The 25,503-nt window shown below is 46.2% G+C and overlaps 1 protein-coding gene across 3 annotated transcripts in view; it reads left to right on the forward strand.

Annotated features, from left to right (window-relative positions):
• Positions 1-25,503, forward strand: part of CTDSP1 (CTD small phosphatase 1) — a 53,951-nt gene that overhangs the window by 23,134 nt on the left and 5,314 nt on the right. For 2 of the 3 annotated variants that reach the window (XM_061557284.1, XM_061557283.1), the window contains 6 exons: positions 11,661-11,842; positions 13,380-13,418; positions 15,711-15,812; positions 19,986-20,042; positions 23,567-23,659; positions 25,157-25,342. In XM_061557284.1, coding sequence (XP_061413268.1) covers positions 11,661-11,842; positions 13,380-13,418; positions 15,711-15,812; positions 19,986-20,042; positions 23,567-23,659; positions 25,157-25,342 — 659 coding nt within the window. The remainder of the gene's footprint in view (positions 1-11,660; positions 11,843-13,379; positions 13,419-15,710; positions 15,813-19,985; positions 20,043-23,566; positions 23,660-25,156; positions 25,343-25,503) is intronic. The other variant, XM_061557285.1, reaches the window with a different exon arrangement.

Genomic DNA, 25,503 nt, shown 5'->3' on the forward strand with positions numbered 1-25,503 from the left:
CGCTCACCGCTGACCCGGGATTGAACCGGAGCAGGTCGCGCGACTCGAGTGACCAGCCATCCTGACCTTGCAGAGACCCCCCCCCACCACGTGGCTGGCGAGACTGACCGAGCTGCGTTTAAACAAACAGCCGATTTGTAAAGTGCGGCGCCTTTGCCGAAGCCAAACCTAACCCCCCCTACTACCCCTCTAGCTTGCAAATTTGAACGACTTGGTGGTTGGATGCGTCGGAGGGAGCCGTGGTTCTTAATGCGTCTTTTTTACGTAAAGGTGCTCGTTTAAAGCCAATGGGTTAGTATTTAAAATCAGTTTAATAGCGAATAAACAACGAGTTTACGAATCATTGATAGAGCGCTGGAAGGGGGTCGCTTTAAGTTGAGTATTATTATTATTGGTGGCTTTGTTGTGCTGCGCAATTCTTGAGTGGGTTTTTTTCTCCCCAAAAAGCCACATTAAAAGGTTACGGATTGCACGTCTCAAAGAGGCTTAGCGCTCGGGGAGTTGATCCCCTTGCTCTTTGATCAGCGTTTAACAGCCACAACAGATACACGGTAGATGCAAGGAAATGCACAGGGACCGTGCACTCCCTTCACGTGTGCTTTGTAAAATTTAGAGCAGCTAGAGAGGCCACCTACTTGCAACCTGAAAGTTAAACTCCTGGGTCTCCACCAGGTTTGGCTTATATGGGCCGTGTGTGTGTGTTTGTGAAGGACAAAACGTGTGTAAAATCGCCACTCCATTCAGCTTCAAGTTGTCTTCAGCAACAGCTGAGGTCTTGGCTCTCCCGTGTGCTCTGATGGTTGTGATACTGTATGTGCTGTTCGGCATGGAACCGGAGATTTTGGCCGGACAACGCATGGTACAACTTGAACACCGGAGAGATATACAGTACAAGCTCAGCCAAGGAATGGAACGCGCCCAAGGGAGGCTATCCTCCGAGGAGATGGAGCGATGAAATCCGTTCATATTCGGGCGCTAGGTGCATTATTACAATGCGGGAGCGTAAGAGATGGTGGCAGCGGCTTGCGGCGGCCTCCATCCGCCACTGGATTGATGATGGCTCATGATTATTTTATAGCCGTAAAAGCCTAAGTAGTATCGTTAAGGCATTTATATGATGTGTGTACGGTGACTGCGGATAAGGGCATGCAGAAGACATGCTTGATTAAGCGTTGCTTTATGAGTTGCTTTGACTTGATTGGCACTTAGTTCAGCTATGGTCAATAAATGTGTTTATTTAAATACGTAATTTTTAAATGAAAAAATGCCACCGTGTGTGTTGGGCATCAGACTGTGTAAGGATACCTTGGGCGAGCAGACGCATTAATAACTGGTCTGAACACACATTCACACGTACATTTTCCTCCCCTTCATACCTGGTTGTTGAGTGTATCTGTGAGGCATTTACAAAAATATAAATATCGCAGCAAATATAGGGAGGGAGGAATTCCTGATAAACCAGTTTCACCTGTCAAGCTTGCCATTGTCAGAATACGAATCGCTTTCTGTTGAATGTCACTTTTTTTACAAATGTGTGTCTATGCACACAAAGAGTACAGCAGTGTGCATAGACTGCTGTACTTGGAATGCCACCAGGAATGGTCGTGTGTCCGTGTTTTGAAAAGGCTCTATGTTGTCTTAGTTTTAGCTGTCTCTACCACATGGTTTTTTAACACGGCTCTCCTTTGTCCACGTCTCAATTCACCCCTTCAAAAATAGATGCCTACTGAACAAGTAAAGAAAACACAAATATGCAGTGATGTTTTCGGATATTTAAGCTAAAACGAAACAATTTTTTTTACCAGGTAAGGCCCACTGAGCTATATAGTTATTTTTCAGAAGCGACCTGGGCCACAAATGAAAGCTCAACGAAGTGGTTTATCATGTGGAAATTTATAGTAACCAAATAATGTACTCTAAACGCATGTTTCTAAATGTGGAGGGGAAAATCGGAGGACCCGGAGAAAAATCCATGCGAGCACGGGGAGAGAGAGAGAGAGGCATCATGGTTGGGACCGAACCCACAACCTCCTCTATAACAGGCGAGGTAGTTAACATATCGCCACTTGTATGCATAGAGCTCCCACTATGTTGTTAAGAATACAGTATTTCTTGTTTACCGAGGTAGCAAGAATGGCTTGGCCGTGAACTTCACAGACCACACATTGTGCTCTCCGCTTGCAGTCTGCATCACAATCGGCCAAGACCTCGAAGGGAAAGGCCAGAGCAGAGATATCCGATTACTTAAGGCACTGATAAATCAGATAACGCGAAATAACAGTCGTTGGGGAAACTCAAAATATAATCTCTATTTCCACGTGGGATTCACCATCGACATTATTAATCTCATTTCGCCACCTCGTTTAAACTTTCTCATTTTTTACTGACCAGTTCAGATGATTTTCGTTCACTCAACTAGCTTAAACGTAGCCATTCGCACATCACAAGGATACATTAAGGAAAGAACATCGTAAGTAGTCGATTCGCAGATTCACAACTCCGTGCGGGTATAGTGAGCATGATAATAGTTTAAAAAAATCCATGAATCGATAGAAAATTAGATGCCCCCTTCTCCAGCCTCAGATCTCGCCCTGTGTATCTGTTGCAGTCGCTTAGTGCACAGAATCGGGAATGGCAGAGGGGGGGGGGGGGGTTAAGCTTGCTGTATAATAGCAGACAGCGCTGCATTGTTTCCAGATCCGGAAAAAATAAATCCCTGAGATAATGGGGCGAATGCTGTGGTCAAGATTCAGGAAGCTTCCTTTTTATGTTTTCAACTTGATTTTGTTCGAGTCACCAGCATCCCGAACACTCAACGTTGCCTTTAAACAAACTACTTTATACCGAGTGGTTTTGCTAATATCTGCACTGGCCGTTTTACATGAACGTGAAATATGTATATACCTATTTATTGTAAAGCCTGTGGCCTGACAAAGCCGCAGTTATCGCGTGAATCGCTCGGAAAAGTAATAGAAAAACAACACACGGGATATAGCACGTGCATTAAAGTAGGAATCATAATCAAATTTGATGACAGCCCTTTTTGTCATTCCACTGCTGCAAACAAGCCGACCCCCTGCTACTCTCATTCATGGGGGTTGTTTGATCATACTCCAGCGAATAATGAAGGTTGATGAGGAGGCTCGTGGTGGGGGGGGGGGGGGGTTCAGACATCACTCGTCACCAATATTTGCCGTCACCTGGAATAGAAGCCAAGTGACCCGTGTGTATAATGCTACGCGCTAACCACGATGCCACCGCTCCACCCACGTATCAACACCGCATGTTTTATCTTCGAAAACTTTCACGTTGCTGTCATCAAACGCACCCCCCCCCCACCTCTCCTAACATTTGGAACCGGACTGTGTTTACGATGCGCGAAAGTTGCTCTTGCCTACGAGGCTGTTGGCTCTCGGACGCGTGTTGTCGGATTTTAGTTCCAGCGTTCTTAAGAAGCGGCAGGCTTCGAAAGCCGGTAACCACATTTTTTTTCTCCCGTCGGAATCGACTGCCGTTTCCAGAAGTCAATAACGATGGGTAAAACGCTTCACTGTGGAACTTTAAGTAACGAGTGCACCCAATGCTCATCGTTGCAACAACGAAAGCAGTTTAACAATTTCTAGACGTGCTATGTTTATCACGAGACATTTGTTCGTGCGTCAAACCGGTAACCGTTTTGTACCAGTTTTTTTCCCTTCCACTTACAGGTTATGCAAATACACCGATTTTGTTTTAACAACCCTCCTTTGTGACGCGTTTCGTTCGACAAGCCCGACCATGTGCACGTGCTAAGTCGGGTCAGTCCCTCGACGAAGCCTCCTTAAGACGTCGAGTGAAACGTCGGACAGCATTGCCCCTACCCCCCCAAAGAAACAACAACGCGCTGTGGAAACATCCCGAAAACACTTCGGCGATAGAGAGCGCTGTGCAGGCAGCATCAGCAGCAACACGCACACGGGGAACACGGGGGGGGTGGTGGCCTTGGCTGTTTCGACGCAGAGCCGAGGACGCAAATGAGATTGTTTGAAAATTCAAATGTTGTCTCCGCCCTCTGCACCACCACCATCGCTCGGGGGGTGCAGTGAGAGAGAAGCTCGGGACGCTATTTTTTTTTCCAGGGGTGCTACTCCGAGATGTCGAAACGCCAAACATTATAGCATAAAAAAAATCCGTTATCGAAAAATTCAACGTTGAATAGTGCATCGTGTATAGCTCGTCGAGATGAGTCGATTGACGCATCGCCGACCATCAACACAGACGAAAAGTGACTGCATCACGGACATTGTGCGAGAGCCGGGGTACTATGGAACCCCCGGGGTACTATGGTAGTACCCCCCGGGGGGTACCACCACGAGGTTCAATATATCGCGGCCGTGTTTCCACCACGTCGGGGTTGACCGCGCGGGCCGTGCCCAGGTAGAGCCCTGCCGGTGTCGTGCGGGGGGCTTGCTGGCGCCCGCGTGGTGTTCGACGTTTCGCGATCGCGCGCGACGGGGGGGAGGAGGGGGGGAAGCTTCACGAATCGAATGCAGCCGCCGGGTTGGGCTACGTACGGTGCGAAAGATGTTCAACATAACATCACGAGGTGCATCGGTGCCACGTGCGGCGGGGGAGAGTTTTTCTTCGGCGATCCAATTCAGCAAGAAGCTGTCGGCACGCGGTGCGAAACGTCGGACGTTGTTGTGCCGAACCAAAGACGTCGCACAAACCAGAGTTTTTATTTTTTACTGCGCTCGTATCGGGGGGCGGGGAGGGCGAAGTATGGACGACAAAGCACGGGAGAGTTCACTCTGAGCGGAGGTGGGAGGAGGAGGAGGAGTTGCTTCATCTGCGAGTGGCAGCTACAAAGTGCGGAGGGCTCCATAGTGCCGTGCGAGGTGACGGCGAGTGGACACGGAGAGGGGGGGGGATGGGTAAAATGGCGAGAGGAGGAATCCGTTGTGTTGCTGTCAGCCAGCAGCTCCCTCCTCCCTCCCCTCGCACACTCCCCACGCTTCTCTCTCTACCACCACCAACCACCCGGCCACCCTCGCTCCACGCTGCTCCTTCAATTCTCTCCCCAGCCCCATCCACTCTCTCGTTCATACTCCCATCCCCCCTCCTCCTTCCTGCTCCCCCCTCCTCCTCGCTTGCCTCTCCCTCTCTCCGCACATCTCATACTATGCTGCTTCAGCCCTTCTCCTCCCACTTTTACCCTTCCTTACTCCCAATATACTTCCAATATCCTTCCCCCGCTCCTACTCGCCTCCCTCCCTCCCATTGTTCTCCTCGAGGCGCTCGCCCCATCCACTCTGCTCCCTCTCTCACGTCCGCCCTCCTCCTCCTCCTGCTACTCTCCTCCCCTATGGCCATCCTCTTCCTCGCTCTGCTTCTTCTCTGCACCCTTCACCCCCTCCCTGCCCAGAGCGGTACAGTCCGGCGTGCTTACATCAGTGGTGCTCAGGGTGGCGTTTCACGCACACACGCGTGCATGGAGGAAGGGGAACGTGTACTCTGTGTGTGTACTCTGTGTACTCTTTGTGTACTGTGTGTATATACTCTGTGTGTACTCTGTGTGTGTGTACTCTGTGTGTGTGTGTACTCTGTGTGTGTACTTTGTGTACTCTGTGTGTGTACTCTGTGTGTGTGTACTCTGTGTACTCTGTGTGTGTGTACTCTGTGTACGTGTGTGTGTACTCTGTGTACTGTGTACGTGTGTACTCTGTACGTGTGTACTCTGTGTGCGTGTGTGTACTATGTGTATTCTGTGTGTGTATTCTGTGTGTGTACTCTGTGTATGTATTCTGTGTGTACTTCCTGTGCGTGCGTCAGCGTTTTGGGGACATTATTATGGAGGGCAGCATCAAATCAGCGGAAACCTTTTTGCAGCAGTGGGGCTTATCAGGAGGAAGTGAAATAGTGCAGCTGCGCGGTGCAGGGGTGGGGGTCACATGGGATGTGGAGAATTGAGTTTCCTGTGACCGCGAGAGGATGGAGAGAGGAGCCCACTCGGTTGATTTTGAGAGCTGCTCAGTCGCTCCCTCCGCTTGCCTTCTCGAGCGGTCACGCATTCGCCGTTTGTTGCAGCGGTTTGATGTTCGAGTACCGAACTAGAAGATTGGTTTGAGAGCTTATCCGTCACTCTTCCGCTCGCCCTCTGGAACGCTGGCTCGTCGTTTCCCGCTTATCGCAGAGGTTCGTGGTTGAGCCCAGTGGCCGCCCTGATTAATCTTGTGTGTTTATGAATCGTAAATACAAACCGTCTGGTTAACAGTGGACGTTAACGATCACGTGATGTTAGAAAAATAATCGGCCGTTGTGTGCTGTCGTGATGGTCCAAAGTTTCCAAATTTGATAATTACACGAAAATTTTATAAATTAGCATAGCAACATTGACTCATACTGATGAAATATGCTCATCTATGAAACCTAGTGCCTTCCTGATTGCCAAATATATTACATTCTTATCATGAATACTTATTTTTATTCAACATGGCTGAAATCTTTTTCATAAAGCGAGATGCAGCCTGAAAAGCTAACGATCAAATCTTTTTTTTGTGTCCTGAGCTGTTTGTTATAACTTAAAAGTTTCTTTAAGTCCAATAAAACCCTTTAAAATGAGTTCTAATCCAGGCAGCTGCCTGTGATAAAATCGAGTTCCCAAATGTAGTGAGTTGATGGTCTCAGCCTGGTCATCAATGACTGCATAACAACACCCAATCACATTAAATTTTCTTGAGCAATTCATTGGCTAAATAGCAGCTCTGAGAATTAAAATATCTGTTTAAAACCTCACTCGCACTTCCAGAGTCGGGTGGAAAAATGCTTCTTTTTACTGTATGGGTCACAGGTCACTTAAAGGGATGTCAGAGGTCGCTCTGTGATATCCACCTCCGTAGGCCATTCGCTAACAAATGGTCGTACTGCTGATAGCACCATTGGGATAAAATTGGGGGTGGGGGGGGGTAAGAAAAAAAAAGTGTTGCACTCTGTCATACTCGTCTAATAATGATCTCACTGTGTGAAGGATGTATCGGAACTTGTGAAATCGGGAGCACAGTGGCATCACCGGGGTGCAATAATGGTGTGCTTGACCTTAAAATTAAAGACGTATTTGTCATTAACAAAACCTCAAAACCGGTGTCCCAGCATCCTAGAACAAGCGACCTTGATGGACGCCATGGCTGTCTTCCACTGCACACACCGTAAATCTCAGAAATGAAAAGCAGCCAAAACTGAGAAAACTGTCGCAATGGCGAGGAGTAGCCAAGCAGTTTGGGGGCAGAGTACACCAGTCACACCAAGTACCGGTAAGCATATCCCTGGCTCGAGTGGCGAGTTGCCACATGTCCTGGTTTTTCCAGAACATTCCTGTTCAATGTAGTTCTCCTGGGAAATGTAGCAAGTCATTTCCAAAATGAATGCTGCTAGGCTGGCATGGAGTAGGGATTATCTGCTTCAGTAAGGCACTACCACTTGAGTACCAGGTATGCCCTAGCCATAATCCTGCATTAATGTACCCTAAATTCATATAATGCTATGGACAGGTTTATAAAATATAGATGCATGGACTGTGTGGCTTTCGTTAACAAAGCGAAAACTAAATTGCATATCAAATGAATTGCCGGAATTAATTCCAAGACTTTTTTAGCTTAAATTAAGCAATGAATGCACTACTCAAGACAATGCATTTAAATGTAGTTGTCCCTTATGATGGGTCCCGGTCGTTTGTATCTCACAAGTGACAACCCTAAACAACTACTGTAGTCGACCAGCAACTGTTACTGTACCACTCTCCCGATGACTCGATTCCAACTCCTGCCCAATCCGTGGTTGTTTGTCAGGGCCCCTTTTCACTTTTTGTTCGCTTTTCCGTGTTGGAGTTCATTGCACAAGTCGGGGCAGAGAGTGCTAACAGAAAAACAGCTCAATTTCACCAGAGAACCCTGCTCGTGCGCTTAGCTGGGAACATCGCAGTTTATCTCGCTCGTGAATCACGGACTATTTTTCAGGAATAACATTTTGCCTTGGTCAAATTGGGTTAAGGACTTTGTTGGAAAGGCCTGCAAAGCACACTGGTGTTTATGGTTGCAGAGAGTTGGCGGATGGGGCATGTGCCATTGCTAGCACATTTTGATGATCGCGAGGTTAAAGGAGATTGAAATAAAAATGTTGGAACAAACAAACGTTACAAAGAAGGTTCGGAGTGGGTGTGCTGAGCCAGTGCCGCTGACGAGTAGCTGGGAGTTGTTTTGCAGGCGGAGCTGGGTGGTGCTGATGTTTGGAGATTGTAAACAGGGTGTGCGCGTGTGACGACACTGGGACTTGTGTAAAAGGGGGCTAAGTACGGGGCAAAGAGCAGGTCATTGTGTGCCAAGCAAAGTGTCCTATGGCTGTTTACAGACAACAACAAGACACGCTTCTGCCAAAACATTTTGGTCACAATCCTGTCTGCCTGCCTGTGTTCGGGACAATCCTTTCTTCTAGTGAAACACCAACAGATTACGCGTCATTGTTTATAAACTCTTGTGTGCTTAGTGGTAATGTGTAGAGTTGTGAACACGCTGCAAAAAGAGCCAAAATGATTTGCTGCTCAAGTGAACATTCAGGCATTGGTGCTCACCTTCTGTTCACAGCGCTGCACGGCCAGTGGTGGAATTCCACGTTCATATGGTGGGGGTCAATCATCTTGCCATTTGACAACCAATGTTTACTTGCCTTCAAAGTGGTACTTATTTTATTGGCCTCTGAAGGATGGTCGGATGTCAATCCCCAATCAGGATGTGAACTCGCAATGTTCCGTCACTCCCGATTGCGAGCCACACAGAGTAAACATTCAACATCCTTTGTGGCATTTATATAAATCTATTATTTTTCTACCTACGTGACTTTACCGAAAAAACCAAAGAGTATCTATATTGCAGTTGCACAGCGGTTGTAAGCACATTGCGCTAACAACCCAGCCATGTGAGTTTTATTCCTGGCCACAGCTAACATTAGTGGCGAGTGATACTTGAAAACCCAGTCCTGGTTTCAGCCCCCCCCCCCCTTTCACCCTGCTTTACTAACGTACACGAAACTAACATGGTGAAGTATGGTCAAACAACTATCATGATCGAAATGGTATGGGGAGGCCTTCATCCAACAGTGGATAGACAAAGAGATTTTAAAAAATACATTCGTAAATAATTATTGCAGCTCACCATGGACTTAAAACCAACCGCATCGTAAAGCTGTTACATTATTTACACGGTACAAGGGTTATTGTACAAAGTTAGTGCTAGCGACGCTCATAAACACATACACATTTTTGAAATGCAAGGTCGGAGGGAAAATGGGTGGCACAGTTTGACCTTTCACAGGTTTGGCCTCTGCCTCTCCGTCACCCGAGCCCAGCCCCATTGCTTTTGTCTGCTCCTAATTCAAAGCACCCATCGACAATGCGCGTGCCACTTTGTCTTTCCCTCCCGCGTTTCTCCCTTCATGGCCTTTACCCGCCCGCCACTCGCTAACAGTTCGCACGTGTCCCATTGTCTAATTCCGCCCTCCGCGGCCTGTGACACAAATCCATGCCCCCTCCGCCTTGTTACCACAATTTACCTGCGTCTCACGGTACAGCAACGAACAATGGCATTGGGATTTCTTTCGCGTCCAAATTTATCCCAAGATGCATTCCAGCAACAGTGGGAATTTATTTTTAATATGGAGAAGGAGGCAGGTGACCAATCAAATGGAAAAATAAGGACTTGAACCTGGACTTGAGTGGGGGGTGGGGAGTCAATAGCGCAGATGGCTGAGAGAACGGAGTTCCTTGGCTGTCAATTTTGATTGTTCGTTTGCTCGCTCATCAGTGCGAGCGCAGCGGATCTGCTGAAGGCCATTGTTATTAATTTGTTCGAATCTTAAACCATCTGTGCTGCTGCCGTCGTCTAATGGTTAGCACAATGGACTTGCAATTCCCGTTGTGGCGGTTGAAAATATGAAGCACGTTTCTTAAATCCCCCTGCCTCTGTCCACCCAGCTGTGTAAGTTGGTACATCACAGTTAGTGTCGATCGGGTACACGACGGGTCACATATGGTGGGGTAAAGTATGGGTGCTCGCATCTCTTCCAAGACATCTGGCTAGGGTGGAAAAGTAGGCCAAATACTCGCTTTAATGGTCTCTCTGGAGCCCTCATCTCGTAGCCCTTCTGCCTGCAGTGGTGTGAGAAAGCGATTGCAGGGCTGCACCTTTACCTTTTTATCACAACCTAAAGTGTGTGCGCGAGCCTCGTCTAATGCTTTCATTATTGTCATGTTCGATACTGCCCTTGTGGCTGGATTCGGTGAAGAAAAGCAGAACGTATGGAAACTAACTTCATTGGAGATCACCAGACCTTTAGTGTCATACACAGCCAAGATTGGGAGTTGCTAGAAGAGCAAGTTACAATAATGGAGACACGTTTTACACGTGTTTTAGTTTGATCTGTTTTCTCAATAGTGATCAATAACATTGATTAGCGACCATTTGTCAATCCACTGTTGGGTTGTGCAATAATTATTTACGAATGTATTTTTTTGTGGCCATGCCTTGTCGATCGTGAGTGGTTGGTTGATCATACTTCACCATGCCGGCCGAAACCGGTTCAAATATCAGTTGCTGGAAATATCACTTGAGAAAGTCGGGCGCATAGTGCAGTGCGCTAAACCCACTCCTCCGTCGTGACTGTAATCGTGATGATTTTGGTGTTGTTTCTATGATTGAAATTTGTTTATGATCCATTCCTATCCAGCTATGGGCATTTGTTGCGGCCGTTGTGCAGAAGTTGCCTCCCGGCTGCTGTCATTTTTACACCTGATATTTTGACATTCGGTTGGCCGCTCGAACAAACGGTGGTAGATTGACTAAAGTAAGTGTCATCACTGAGGGATGTACACCTTATGCGTTCAAAACCGGATGAATCATGAGCACTATTCCACAGTTTCTGTGTAGTTGGTTTTTGGATACGAACTACGAAAATAAAATGATGAAGTCACGCGTGATAGTGGCTGCTGCGAATCGACGTGTTTTTGTGCAAGTGACGTATTTGCAGTATATTCCAGTTTGTATGACATGTTTCTTCTCTGTTGTGCTGTTAAATCGGCACCTGTAAACTCGAGCATCGCCACAGCCCTCGGCCTCATGAAGTTGTCTCTGAAATAATGACCCCTGGACAAATAAGTGCGCTTATTATTATTATTCTAACAAAAAATATTGTAATTTTCACATGTAATTTCATATTACGTTTAATGTATCTTGGTTCATAACGCATACGCATGGTTAGTTGATACGTGCTGTTATGTGCACATTTCAAATTCAAACTCTTTTGACTTCCTACAAAGCGATTCTCATTCGTGTCTGCAAATGAATGTGGAATATCCGCAAATGTTTCATAATTGTCAGTGTAGATGAACAACACTCAACATCCATTTGAGCTCAGAGACACCTTGGCCTTGAAAAAAGAAACCGCAGCTAAAATAATTCTGAGAGTGATGAAGACGATAATAATTCTGTTGATTGTGACATCGATGATGATGATGATGACAATAATGTTGATTAAGATCATGATGAAGATGACGGCGATGACGATGACAATCATGAAGATTATGATGACAACAATGACGGTGATAACGTGCGGGTGCTCCGGTGCGTGTCGTCCAGCCGCGTCCCAGGTGAAGCCCAAGAAAGCGCGTGGTCGCTGCCTGCTCAACTCGTTGCTCTGCTGCTTGGGCAAGCGGCACGGCCATGGTGAGCCGCGCCAAGCGCCCGTGCCCACGTCGCCGGTGCCAAACAACAACAACAACGGCTGCGGCCCTCCTGAGGAGAATGGCGTCGTCACGAAGGTGAGGTGTTCTGTGGAAGCCACGGGCAGTCCCGGAGAAACTCCTCCCCTTCTGGGTTTAAATGTATTTTTTATTAAAAATTTCCCATCCAAATTTTGTTGTCGGCGTCATGCCACAAGACAAAGTATCTATTGAGATCTGTCGCAGATCTCAATGAACGGTTTAGAGAACAGCCGACAGAAGTGGATATTGCAGAGCTACATCTGAGATCCCTTCAAGTGACCTCTGGTATACGCGGTAGAGGCCAGCATTTTTCTACCCACACCTCCAGAGTAATGTTCATCATCATATCACCGTCAAACTGACATTTAACTTTCAGAGCTGAAATGTATCCAAATTAAGTACAGAACCTAATTTATCATGATGCTTGTTTTGTGCAGCCATTGTTCAATGGGCTGAGACCATCAACTGACTGCAAGTGAGAACCTGGTGTGTTCATTACAGGTCGCTGCGTGGTGGTTCTAGGATTTTGGTATTGATTTTGGTTCAACATTTATATTTGTTTCCCCCCTCGTTTGACGAATATCTTTTGTTTGTATGTGTCACACTAGTCTTGAGTGAGGAGGCCAGAAGTTGTTGATTATTGAATTCATTTCGATGTAGCTCTATTAAATGTCTCTTGCTTAACCAGATAATTGCACACTGAGATCAATGTGTTTTTTTAGAGTGGGCGGTAGCCATAAGCAACCGTGTTATTTTGCCTTTATTCACTCGTATTTTCCTAAGTTAATTTTTGGGTAGTTATCAAAATTGAGAAATGGCGCAAATTAAGTGTGACAATAGCCACAGGGCCAACTCGTACAGATTGTGTGGTAGGATCCATAGCGTGCACTTAACAACCAATGGTATACGCTGGCGGTTGTTAGCAGAAATTGCTGACAGCTTTAGGGCACTGAATACTCATTCAGTGGACGCCGGGCTCAGTGGCGATCAGGTTTGCCCACAAATCAATCCAGTTGTCCACAAATCAATCCAGTTGCCCTAACCCTCGGTGCGTTTGGATGGGCAATTTCTGATCTGGGTGGCAGTTAATTGACAGGAGCCGTGTAAGGTTGGGGAGACCCCACAGAGAAGGAACTCTCTCCTGGGCAGACAATCCATGATCACCATATAATGAAAAAGCTCCTTCTCACGTGCCAAACACCCTCTCTTTTGTACTTTCGCAGTCGTCAATTTGCTTGATGCTTCGTTGTGTGGGAGAGCGGGAACAACGAGCGGTATACTGTAATAGTGACTTCACCCTGCCAGCTGCAGTTTTATTTTTGGAGTAAATTACATCTTCTTGGTTTACAAAAAATAGATGTTGATTGTTCCTCATTCATCCTGGAAACAGGATTAGCGCAGCATAGCGATTAGCTTAGCATCTTCCTCTTTGTGATTAGTGGTAATAAATAATTATATTTCCACAATTGGGGATTTCCTCATCTTAAAAACAGATAGAAACATGCCGTGTTTTATCCTCCTCCTCCTCCTCAGAGCTCTTCAGCTTGTCTCCGGTTATCCCTGTGTGTGTTTTTTTTGTTCCTTCCTGCAAAAGGTCTACCCAGAGCAGCTCCAAGTCCTGCAGCTCGTCTGTGTACGTATCTGGGCTGTTCCATCTCTCGGCAGTCAAAAGGGGGGGTTATGGCGTGGGTTGTGGGGGGGGGGCTCGATATTCACGGAGGGCTGCTTGTTGGGGTGCGGCTGTTGGCATGGTGACATGGAATGTGCTATTTTCGATTGCTGCGGAGGGGAGGGTAGGAGAGAGGTGGAGGGAGTAAGGGAGTGAGCTGGGAGGGAGTGATGTGGAGGGAGTGATGTGTGGGAGTGAGGGAGTGATGTGGAGGGGGAGAGGGAGTAGGCGGTTGTGGGGGGGGGGGGGGGTTGATCGGAGGGGCACCGTGCGGCTGTGGGGAGTAGGAGTGCTGACTTTGAGGGGCTTCTGTGTGTGGTGGCTTCAAGCGTGACTCGGCTGTCAGGGTGGGGGGGTGGCGTTGTGGGGAGAAAGCGAGTGAGGCCGCGTTCGAGGAGGAGGCTCTTGGCCGTCGTGGGTGGCTGCTGTGGATTATGATCGTGCATAATGCTCGCGTGCACTGTTCTTGTTGGCCCTGGAACTGCTGGGTCGCCCAGCGCTGCTTATGTTTACAAAAAAAAATTCGGAGAAAATTTTTTTTATTGGTTTTTGTTCGCATTCAATTTGGTCCAGGTGAAGTGAAATGTTTTATGAATGGGCGTTTTTATAAAACATTTGATTTCCACGCCAATTTAAATAAAACAAACGATTGTAAAGTAATGTTAAAATGAAAATTGTAAAGATTGTATGTGAATTGAAATCATTTTCTGGAATGAGTTGCGGTAGTTTTCTTTAAGTGTGTCAATTTTGCACCATTCTTGTCATTTACCACGACCGTATAAACGAAAAATAAAAACACCAAAATGGTGCAAAATGTCACGCGTGCACTGTGTCCGATACATTTTGTCCACAACATCTGGGTGGGCAGCTTTGTCCTGCATGTGAATTAACGCTTTGTCCGTATGGCTTCGTTTTGTGTGAGGTCGCATGTGGAGGTGCGGTGGGCCTTAGCATGACCCTCATGAAGTGCCTGTAAGGTTTTTTTGTGGATTTTTGTTGTGAAATCAGTCCAATTTGTTTGAATGCTCCACGTGTGTATTCACGGGAGCATGAATGTGTAATTGCACTCGTGTATGTGTGTGTTGTATCATGTTCAATGCAGTGGGTGGCTATATGTGTGTATGTGTTGACCTAGCCCTAAAGGAGTACCTGGTGACATGTGTAAACATCACAACTGGGGCTACAAATGCGGTAATGCGTGGCTCTGGCCACACCACCCCCCTCGTGTGTCGTTTTGGCCTTAATAGCGTTCGCTAACAGCACTTGCCCCAACAGCATCTTGTAGGATATATACGGGGAGAGCTGTCTTTGTGTAAGTGTGCATGTGCATCGTTATATTTGTGTGTCACCACCGTTACTAGCCATGGTTAATCCACTGCTGGAAGAAGGCCTCCCCCGCGCTGGGCTGGTGCCACCTCTCACGATGCTGAGATGTAATAAACTGTCTACCACCTACATACAAACTGAGTTAATTGCTGCTTCTCCTTGATGGATGTCCTATTGGATGCATTCCATTCATTGTATTTGTGTGTGTGTCTATTAATGTAGCGAGCTGTAGTGTAGCGGATAGCACTCTGTGCTACAAACTCGGAAACCCATGTTTGATTACCACTCGTGGCCAACACCAGTGACGACTATCTGAACCGACCCTGGGCTTCCCTAGGTCAACTTCGCCTCAAATGAGTACCTGATGTGATGTGTACAGTGCCACTAAGGATATAAATATGACCAGGCTTGTTTGCTGGCAACCCACCCCCTCACGTGCTGTGATGGCCTTAATAGGTGCTCGTGAACAGCAGTGGCCCAAAGAGTCTGTTAATACTATACGGGGATCTTTGTCTTTATCTTTGTTTGTATTCATGTACATATCAATGCGTGTGTACGCATGCATGTACACATGCATGCATGCGTGCCAATGTACACAAGTGTATCTAAGATCTGTACTGTACGACATCTGTACTATCCCAGGGCGCCCATGAAATAGAGCCAAACAGCTTATTGGGCCCTTCCTGCAGAAATAAATAAAATCTATATATATATCTACACGCGTGTGTACACATGCATGTATACGTGTATGCGCGAGTGTGTACATGGATTAGCATGTATGTAAATAGGAATGTATGTGTTTGCACGTCCGTCTGTACGCGTGCGTTATGTTGTTGCATCTGCATGCGCTCAATTACACTGATGCTGGAGGGTCTCATTGATTTTCTCATTGCCCTGTCCTTCCCTTCCTCTCCCGCGCCTCCGCTGCAGCCCCCAAACAAGTCACTGCTGCCAGAAGTCAACCATTCGGACAGAGGCAAGAAGTGTATCGTCATTGACCTGGACGAGACGCTGGTGCACAGCTCCTTCAAGGTGCGACCCCCATCGCGGACGGCACTGCGTCCTTCCGGCACGTGGATATTGTCCGCTGGCTCCTGGCAAGCTGGATGGAAAGTTTTGGTTGACTCTGTGAAATGTCTGTACGGTCATCAGCTACTGTACATTTCCTTCAAATCTAATTATTGAAAAATCCACTTGTAGATGGCTCGCTAAGATAATTGGGAGAAATTATATTTTTAAAATACATTTTATTTTGGAGCCTCTATGTGTCTCCCGTTAATATCTGTACAGTTACTACATCTTTTAGCACTCTCCAGTGTAAGAAATGGAGCCATCGCTTTTATAATATCCAATTACCTGTTAAAATAACAAGAGGGTCATTAGAAATCAGTGGGGTGTCTATAAATGGATCAGTGTATCATTTAAGTATGCACTCAAATAATTAGAGTCAACAGGAAGTCGGCTATAGATCTGCACAATGACCCCACACTAACCCATTTATTGTCACGCTCCTAAAGTGATGATTACTGACAGCTGTGATCCCCTGACAAGTATCACTAACAAGGTCGCCTTGGAAACCCCCGAAAAAATATTCCTGAGAGCGGAGCTTGCACTTGTTGTCTGTTGCTCACAATCAACTGTAAAGCAGGGACGTAAATAGAGCTGACCACAAACCCGCTGCAAAATAAATGGTGACCGGTTAGCCTTTTGATGTAACCTGGTAACAAGCACTGTCCCAGGCTCTGGTGAGATCAGGAAGGTGGCCCTTTGCAGGGGGTTGTGATGGGCTTGAGATAACAGGCGCAACGTCGGATGGATGGCCACTTGCCAGCGTTGTCTGTGTGTGTACCAAGCGTCGTGTGTGTGTGTGTATGTACGAGCATCGCGTGTGTGTGTGTGTACCAACTTTGGTTTGCATTTCCCAAGGATGAGCAGTATGTGCAGTGCCGTAACAAGGGCACGGGGCGGGCACAGTATGAGACGTGCCGGGCACCCTTTCTGAGGGTGGCGCTTCATCGAAACGTGCGGCCGAAATTGTGGGAAATGAAGCACGCAGTTGGCGCACAGTTGAGAAAATTTGGTGGGGGGCCGGTCGGTGCTGACCGGGGGGATATGGTACCTTGCCCCAATTTAATGATTAATGTTTACTCTTACGCTTAAGACGATACGTGCATGCATCTTTTTTGGTGTGTGCGAATCCTTTGTTTATTATAAAAATGGTATTCAAATAATCGGCTTTTTTAATTTAGGTAAATGGAGTGACCCAAACTCTAACTGAATCGGAACAAACGAGAAACGACATTATTGAGGTGGTTAAATTTCGATTTAAAGCTTTCGTGACTGCAGGGATTCATCTTCTTGGTTCTTTCGGTAAAGTCACGTAGAAGGGAAGTAATAAAATAATAAAAATAAAACATAATAAAACAATTCTCACGACGTTTCGGCCACAACGCAAGCAGCCGTCCTCAGGTGAAAACCAGGTCCGTCGAGGCGACAGAGTCTGAATGAAACAGCACACGAGCTTGGTGCATATATATATAAGCTGGGCGCATTGACAAAGGAATTTGCATATCAAAAAGAATTTAGCATATTTATGGGAAAATGCAGGAATGTGATTAGTACTGCATATGCATGTGCATTATGCAGGATTAACAGCATCAAAGGGAGCTGCAGTTACTGCTGCTGCAGCAGTTGCTGCTGCTGCTGCAGTTTCTGCTGCTGCTGCAGTTGCTGCTGCTGCTGCAGTTGCTGCTGCTGCTGCACTTGCTGCTGCTGCTGCACTTGCTGCTGCTGCTGCACTTGCTGCTGCTGCTGCTGCACTTGCTGCTGCTGCAGTTGCTGCCTTATCCATTTTAATATAACACTATGTATTATTCTACCCACCCTAATGTGTATCATACTGCTATATGTTTACTGTACAATTACGACACCATACATTACTCTGCACACTGCACCATGCCAGTGAGTGGAACGTGGTCTGAAAGTCACCGTAAACGTGAACACAATCAGTTAAGATCCGAAATGGTTTATTACGTCCTTCCAATGATTGCTAAGCCAGAATCCATCTTCTCGGTTGAAATTGTCTCTGTGTTTGTATATGTGGATCGCCTCATGAACGAATCTCTCATGATAGCCAGATGGCTTGCAGAGAACCTCTGTCTTGGAGAAGTCAATGTCATGTGAGCCCACTGAATTGTAACAGTGATCTGCCACGGATGAGGTGTTTGTCCTACCGTGTTTCAGGTCTGCCTTATGTTCACGGATGCGGTCCGAGACATGTCGTTTGGTTTCCCCAATGTAACTGCTACCACAGAGGAAACTTAGTTTGTAGACGCCAGGGTACTGTATGTCTGGAACCACATTTTTTACAGACGGGACCAGATCACGGATTTTATGTACTGTGTTGAATCGGACCTGGATCTTGTGTTTAATCAGGATTTTGGAGATCTTTTTTGTGACCCCAGCAATGTAGGGTAAGGTGATGGTCTTGAAAGGCTCCTCATCCGCAAAGCCATCACTCCAACCATCAAGAAGGATCCTGTTGAGGAGCCTTTCAAGACCATCACCTTACCCTACATTGCTGGGGTCACAAAAAAGATCTCCAAAATCCTGATTAAACACAAGATCCAGGTCCGATTCAACACAGTACATAAAATCCGTGATCTGGTCCCGTCTGTAAAAAATGTGGTTCCAGACATACAGTACCCTGGCGTCTACAAACTAAGTTTCCTCTGTGGTAGCAGTTACATTGGGGAAACCAAACGACATGTCTCGGACCGCATCCGTGAACATAAGGCAGACCTGAAACACGGTAGGACAAACACCTCAGCCGTGGCAGATCACTGTTACAATTCAGTGGGCTCGCATGACATTGACTTCTCCAAGACAGAGGTTCTCTGCAAGCCATCTGGCTATCATGAGAGATTCGTTCATGAGGCGATCCACATATACAAACACAGAGACAATTTCAACCGAGAAGATGGATTCTGGCTTAGCAATCATTGGAAGGACGTAATAAACCATTTCGGATCTTAACTGATTGTGTTCACGTTTACGGTGACTTTCAGACCACGTTCCACTCACTGGCATGGTGCAGTGTGCAGAGTAATGTATGGTGTCGTAATTGTACAGTAAACATATAGCAGTATGATACACATTAGGGTGGGTAGAATAATACATAGTGTTATATTAAAATGGATAAGGCAGCAACTGCAGCAGCAGCAAGTGCAGCAGCAGCAGCAAGTGCAGCAGCAGCAGCAAGTGCAGCAGCAGCAGCAAGTGCAGCAGCAGCAGCAACTGCAGCAGCAGCAGAAACTGCAGCAGCAGCAGCAACTGCTGCAGCAGCAGTAACTGCAGCTCCCTTTGATGCTGTTAATCCTGCATAATGCACATGCATATGCAGTACTAATCACATTCCTGCATTTCCCATAAATATGCTAAATTCCTTTTGATATGCAAATTCCTTTGTCAATGCGCCCAGCTTATATATATGCACCAAGCTCGTGTGCTGTTTCATTCAGACTCTGTCGCCTCGACGGACCTGGTTTTCACCTGAGGACGGCTGCTTGCGTTGTGGCCGAAACGTCGTGAGAATTGTTTTATTATGTTTTATTTTTATTATTTTATTACTTCCCTTCTACGTGACTTTACCGAAAGAACCAAGAAGATTATTGAGGTGGTGAGGAGGCAGAAAGAAACTTCTCCTGGTTCTTGCCTTGATCTAGTGATGTTAAATGAATATCTTACCCAGTGTGTGTACACATCAGCACTGGAAAGGAAAAGGCAGCCAGGAGTGGTGTTGGCCACACCACTATCCCCTCATCATACCCCAAAAGTCTGTATGGCTATATGGGGCATTTTTATGGGTTTTGTTTGTGTATGTGGGGAGTAATGGTTTATGTATTTTGCTACAGTCGCACCCACCTGAGTTTGATTCGTGGCTTTGTACCATGCTTCATTAATTCGGTGCATTCATTGCACATGGGATGTTCTTCACTGATGCGACCCCAGTAACTGTTGCTGACGCATCACACTTTGCGAGCGCTGTGCCTGTATAAATAATGAGCCCTCACATGATTGACAGGGCCTGTGCACAGCTTTATTTGCCCATGCCCACTCCCTTGTTAAAATTAAAGCATGAATAAAATGTTAAACTTAATATTTAATTCATCCGTTGTATTTTTGTTGTTGTGTGCTTGATCACAGCCTGTCAACAATGCGGACTTCATCGTGCCCGTGGAAATTGATGGAACGGTTCATCAGGTGAATATTTGATAGCAGCCCCTATTCGCAACATTACATTGCATCATATTCTTTGAAAGGGCCGTTCTTCACACGCGCGGGCATACCTCTCTCTCTCACATATTTTGGCACCAGGTCAGGACAGAAAAATCTCTACTTGTCAACAATACGAGCAGATATAATGAACTACACAGCTTCAAACGCAGATCACAGTTAACTGTTTATTATTCAGGTTTCGGATTAACCGTGCTTGCGAAAATGTATCTTTATGCGTGCGTTGGTTTAATTATTATCCATTCCTCACTCGTCGAGTGTCAGACTTAGTTCCCACGTGACCACTAACTTGTCGACAGGGAAACCAATTAACTTAACGAGTAATAAAAACAAGACGACACATTCCACGTCTTCTCGCCCCCAGTCTATTACACATGGCTTTATATCCTAATTTACATGTGTTTTGCATTCTATGTGTTTTTTTGTCTTATTTTATCCGGATTACTTTTCACCCCCTGTTGCCCTGGGGGCAAACGAGAGAATTCGCTGTACACAAAAAGGGTCTAAAATTTCTCACTGGATTCCCGGTCGCTGATAGACTTGGAATAAGCTCGCACAAAGTCAGGCCACACGCATAGTAAGAGGTATGGTGGATGTGGTGTACCGTGTACATAAATATTTGTTTATATTCCGGGTGCGGAGACTGGGCTAAACTTGAAAAACGTCAAACGTAAAAAAAAACGTAAAAAACGTTCATTTTAATTTCATTTTTTACCTACGTGACTTTACCTAAATTGCTAAGAGTTTGAAAAACGTCATCAACGTTCATGATCACGCCGACACAAAGCCACTCGCGCTCGCTGCACTCCCACGTACGGGAGAGTGGCGCCACCTAGAGGCGAATGCGGTTTTCCCGAGCGACAACATTTCAAATCAAGATCGACAACATTTTGTCTTAACGCGAGCCGGAGACAAATCTAGCAACTTTGTGGGACAAGGCCGTGATGCGATACGCATTAAACGAGGATAATGTTTACGGCGTGCAATAATACTCGGCCAGTTGTCCGCCTTTAGAAGGGCAGCCTTGTGTGACATTTTGAGGTTGGGTTGGTTACTTTATGTTTCAAGTTTCATTTATTAGGTGTAGCCTTGTGAGCCATGCGGCTCTTGAGTCGGGTGCAACCGCAACAAACAAAATATTAAACACAGAACATCCCAAAGCGATGACGCGTAACAGAAACATCCTGGAATAAACCAGAAAATATCCCCCCCCCCCAAAAAAAAATATTAAAACGCCGTGTGAAAAAATCACAATGTGGTGCAAGCCAACAACAACAACCAATGGAGCATCGTGGGTAAAAGCATGTGTAAGCAGAACTCCGTTCAGTGTTTCTCCATGCCCATTCGCCGATTGGTTTTCCAGAGTAATATTAAGCAGCATTTGTTTTCAGCAAGCAAACTCTGGGTCTCATGAGCAGAGTCCAGTTGTTTAGTGTAAAGAAAAAAGTTAACGTTCAATTGTTTGACGATTTGCAGTGTATGCTGCTCGGGGTATGCGGACACTTGATGTGTCTGTGAGGGGGTTCTCTATACTCGTATAGAGACTCATGCAGCCTGCTATGGCTACAGGGTTTGGTCGTACATGTTGTTTATGTCGTTTATTGTGAAATTTCGGTCACAGTTCATATGATCACTGTTACATTGCTTATGGCTTTATTTTGGTGATTTCGAAAAGTTTTTTTGGTTTGGCCATGTTTGTTTGTTGTAGTACGGAGTTAGAATGATGGCTTTAATCTAAGTTGTCTTGTGGTTGTTGTTGTTTGACTTGCATCCCACTGGGATTTTTGCACAGCGTTGGTGTACGGTGCTTTTTTTCTGGAAGCCTTTGCAGTTTTTTACTGGATTTTTCTGTTTGTGCAAAGTCACTTTAAGATGTTTTCTTGTTCATGTTTTAGTTTTTTGTTTGTTGCGGTTGCACCCGATTTAAGAGCGAATGGCTCACGGCCATACCAAATAAATGAAACTGAAACTGTATAGTGACGATTATCTGAACCGGTTCTGGGCCTCCCCTAGGTCAACTCAGCCTCAAATTAGTATCTGGTGCGTTGTGTAAACATCACCACTGGGGAGACAAATGCGGTCGGGCGTGGTGCTGGCCACACACCCCCTCGTGTACCGTTCGGGCCTTCATAGGTGCTCGCTAACAGCACTTGCCCCTACAGTCTGTTAAGGCTATACGGGGGGTCTTTGTCTATATAGTTCTAGACAGCCAAAGGTTGGGAAGCACCACAAACATGTTTGTGCCTTGTTGTAGTGGAGCCTGAGAGCATCGCCTGCGTTGAAGAGAGCCGGCAGAACTGCGTCTCCTGCTGGCGATCGGCTGTAGTGCAAGAAGGAGCCCCTTGGATGCAGCCTGGTTCAAGTAATCCAGGATAGGCTGGCGTCTCAGACCCGCGGCCTGTCCTTGCTTACTTGGGCCAGGAGGTAGTCCACTTGAGCTGCCTGCCGACCGTCACAAGTGCCGCTCAGCGCACTTCCCCGGAGTCAATGAGGGCTGAGTGTGATCACAAATAGATCCTCGGTCCAGAGTTTTAATTCATTGATTATTTTTTTTATCATTTGTTATAAGACGTGCGTATTGATTCAAAACGTGAATTGTATTTGACGTCAAATATTTTTTTGTGCCATTTACTTTCATTGCTTGCAGGTTAAATGTGGTGATGAAAATTCTTTAACAATACAGTTGCTGTAAGCAAGCAGAATTTTACTTAAGGTCGTAGTTGTATTTGTCCACAATTCCTTGGAAGGCACTCTTAATGATTCAACAGCCAATGGGGGATGGGGGGGTTGGAGTTTGTCCCCCATATAAAGAAAACTCATTTGACTCAAAACGTCGGCGTGCAATGATGCGCCCATCAACAGTTCAATTTGTACAGAGCAGATTCAAGATATTGTTATTTATTAAGTATTTACCATCTCATTTCTAACTACTTCACATTATTGTGTTTAATTTACTTGGGTTGTTGCATCATTAGCATGAATATAAAATAATATAATTTACATATATTGTAAATAGTTTATGAATCGATGCGTCCTTACATGCCCAATTATAACTCAATTATTGATAACAGAATACAATAATAGAATAGAACCCTGCTATTTAGACATCTTAGCACACACCCCAACTCTACCCAAGGAATAAAACCCTGCTCTTGCCTATTCAGATATGAGGCAATTGGACAGCTCCGAGTTTAATCACAGGCGCCACGGGGCGAGATGTCAGCTACCTCACCTGGTATACATGAGATCGTGGGTTCGATCCCGACCCTGACGTCTATATATTTTGGAGTGCGCATGTTCCCCCATGGTTCCGTGGATTCTTATTCGGATCCTCTGGTTCTTCCCTCCAGGTTGCTTTTGAAAAAGAGCTCCATAGCTCAGTGGGCCTTAACTGGTGAAATAAAAAATCGTCAAAAAATAACAATTTATCAGTTTGGCCGACCCTCACGCCCATACTGCGGTGTCTCTGTGCTACTTATCGGTGATTTCAGGTGTACGTGCTGAAGAGGCCGCACGTCGATGAGTTCCTCAAGAGGATGGGCGAGCTCTTCGAGTGCATTCTCTTCACGGCGAGTCTGGCGAAGGTAAGGATCGCAGCCCATGTGGGTCACACGATGGGGTCACCGTGGAACGGTGGTCGTTTATCAACTCAGATTTTGTGGATTTTTTTTTTCCGCCATATATTTTATCCCAGTAGGGCTTTCTGCCCCTTGTATTGAGACCAAGTACTCATTCAGAACTATCACAGAGCAGTGAACACATTTGTGTTATTTCATAGCCCATGAAAGTGGATCTCACATAACTACTTTTGAGAGCCCTTTACGTCATCTCTGGTCCACATAGTAGGTGTTGGTATTTTCACATCTGCCCTGCCACTGAGGAATGTTTGTCACATGGCAGTCAAGCAGTCATATTTAATTCTCAGAGATAGAATGAAGCCAAACTAAGTACAGAACCAAATGTAATGTAGCCAGGAATTAAATGCAGGTGGCCAGGTCTATAGAGCGGTGCACTAACCATTACGCCTCCCTTCCCCATGTGCACACACGGTCTGTTGGGACAAGTGCTGTTAGCGAGCACCTACGATGGCCGAAACGGCACATGATGGGGTCGGTGGCCAGCACCACGCCCGGATGCCTTTTCTCCCCAGTGACGACATTTACACACTGCACCATATACTCATTTGAGGCCGAGTCGACCTAGAAAAGGCCCAGGATCAGTTCACATAATCGTCACTGGTGTTGGCCATGAGCGGGAATAGAACTCGCGTTGCCAGGTTTGTAGTATATTTTGAGTTTGCGTGGTCTCTCTCTGGTTATGTGGATTTTTCCTTGGGTCCTCCAGTTTTTCCCTTCACATTTAGAACCATGCATTTCGTGTATTCGGCTGATATTAATTTCCACATAATAAGCCACTTCGTTGAGCTATCATTTGTGGCCAGGTCACTTCTGAATAAGTATAACCCGTAAAAACAAAGTTTTTCACTCTAAATCCTTTATATGCGTGGCGGCTAGAGTCCTCTCGTCCTCTGGCTTGAGATGGCTGCCACCTATGGGTCAGATGATTGTCTGCAGTATTAAACAATTGGTAATTAAATATTTAATTTGTTTTCCCTAAACAGTGTAAAATTTTGGAATTTTTTTTTCACGAACATTAATTGTCTCGCACAACGAGTCTGTGTGCAAAATGTCAGCTCGATTGGATCACGGGAAGTGGGTTAAAAAACGACCGAAAGGTTTGCACGGTCGTAAGCAAGCAAGCAAGCACGCAAGCGAACTTAATATAAAGGATTTAAAAAGAGCTGTATAGCTGAGTGGGCCTTACCTGGTAAAATAAATATTTATACAGTTTAATAGTAAAAAAAAAGTGTAGCACGTTAACCGCTACACTACCGCTCCCCATAATAACAACAACCCACATTCTCCACTAGGTGGCGGTGACGTCACTACGGCGCTTGTGCCAGGCCAAGTGCACTTGAAGGCCAGGTGACGTGTCGAACGCCCACTGGCAGGAGGTCATGTGACAGACCCAGGTGCCATGGGTTGACTGACACCCACACACATGTGCACACACGGGCGCAGTATGCCGATCCTGTGGCCGACCTGCTGGACAAGTGGGGCGTGTTCCGCACGCGTCTCTTCCGCGAGTCGTGCGTTTTCCACCGTGGGAACTACGTGAAGGACCTGAGCCGACTGGGGCGTGACCTCAGTCACACGGCCATCCTGGACAACTCCCCGGCCTCCTACATCTTCCACCCCGACAACGCGGCAAGAGCTCGCACCCAGCCACTCGCCGTCACTGGCAGGGGGCACATCCACACTTTGGAAGTTGGGGGTGTCCTAGCAGACGGGTTCTCAGTGGTTATTGGTTCAGTCACAGATAGGAACCGCGAGTCATGAATAACACTTTTGGGAGGCCTTTATCCAGC

The sequence above is a fragment of the Lethenteron reissneri genome, chromosome 23 (genome assembly GCF_015708825.2).
Source record: "Lethenteron reissneri isolate LAM-NWPU_2019-01 chromosome 23, ASM1570882v1, whole genome shotgun sequence".
NCBI lineage: Eukaryota > Metazoa > Chordata > Hyperoartia > Petromyzontiformes > Petromyzontidae > Lethenteron > Lethenteron reissneri.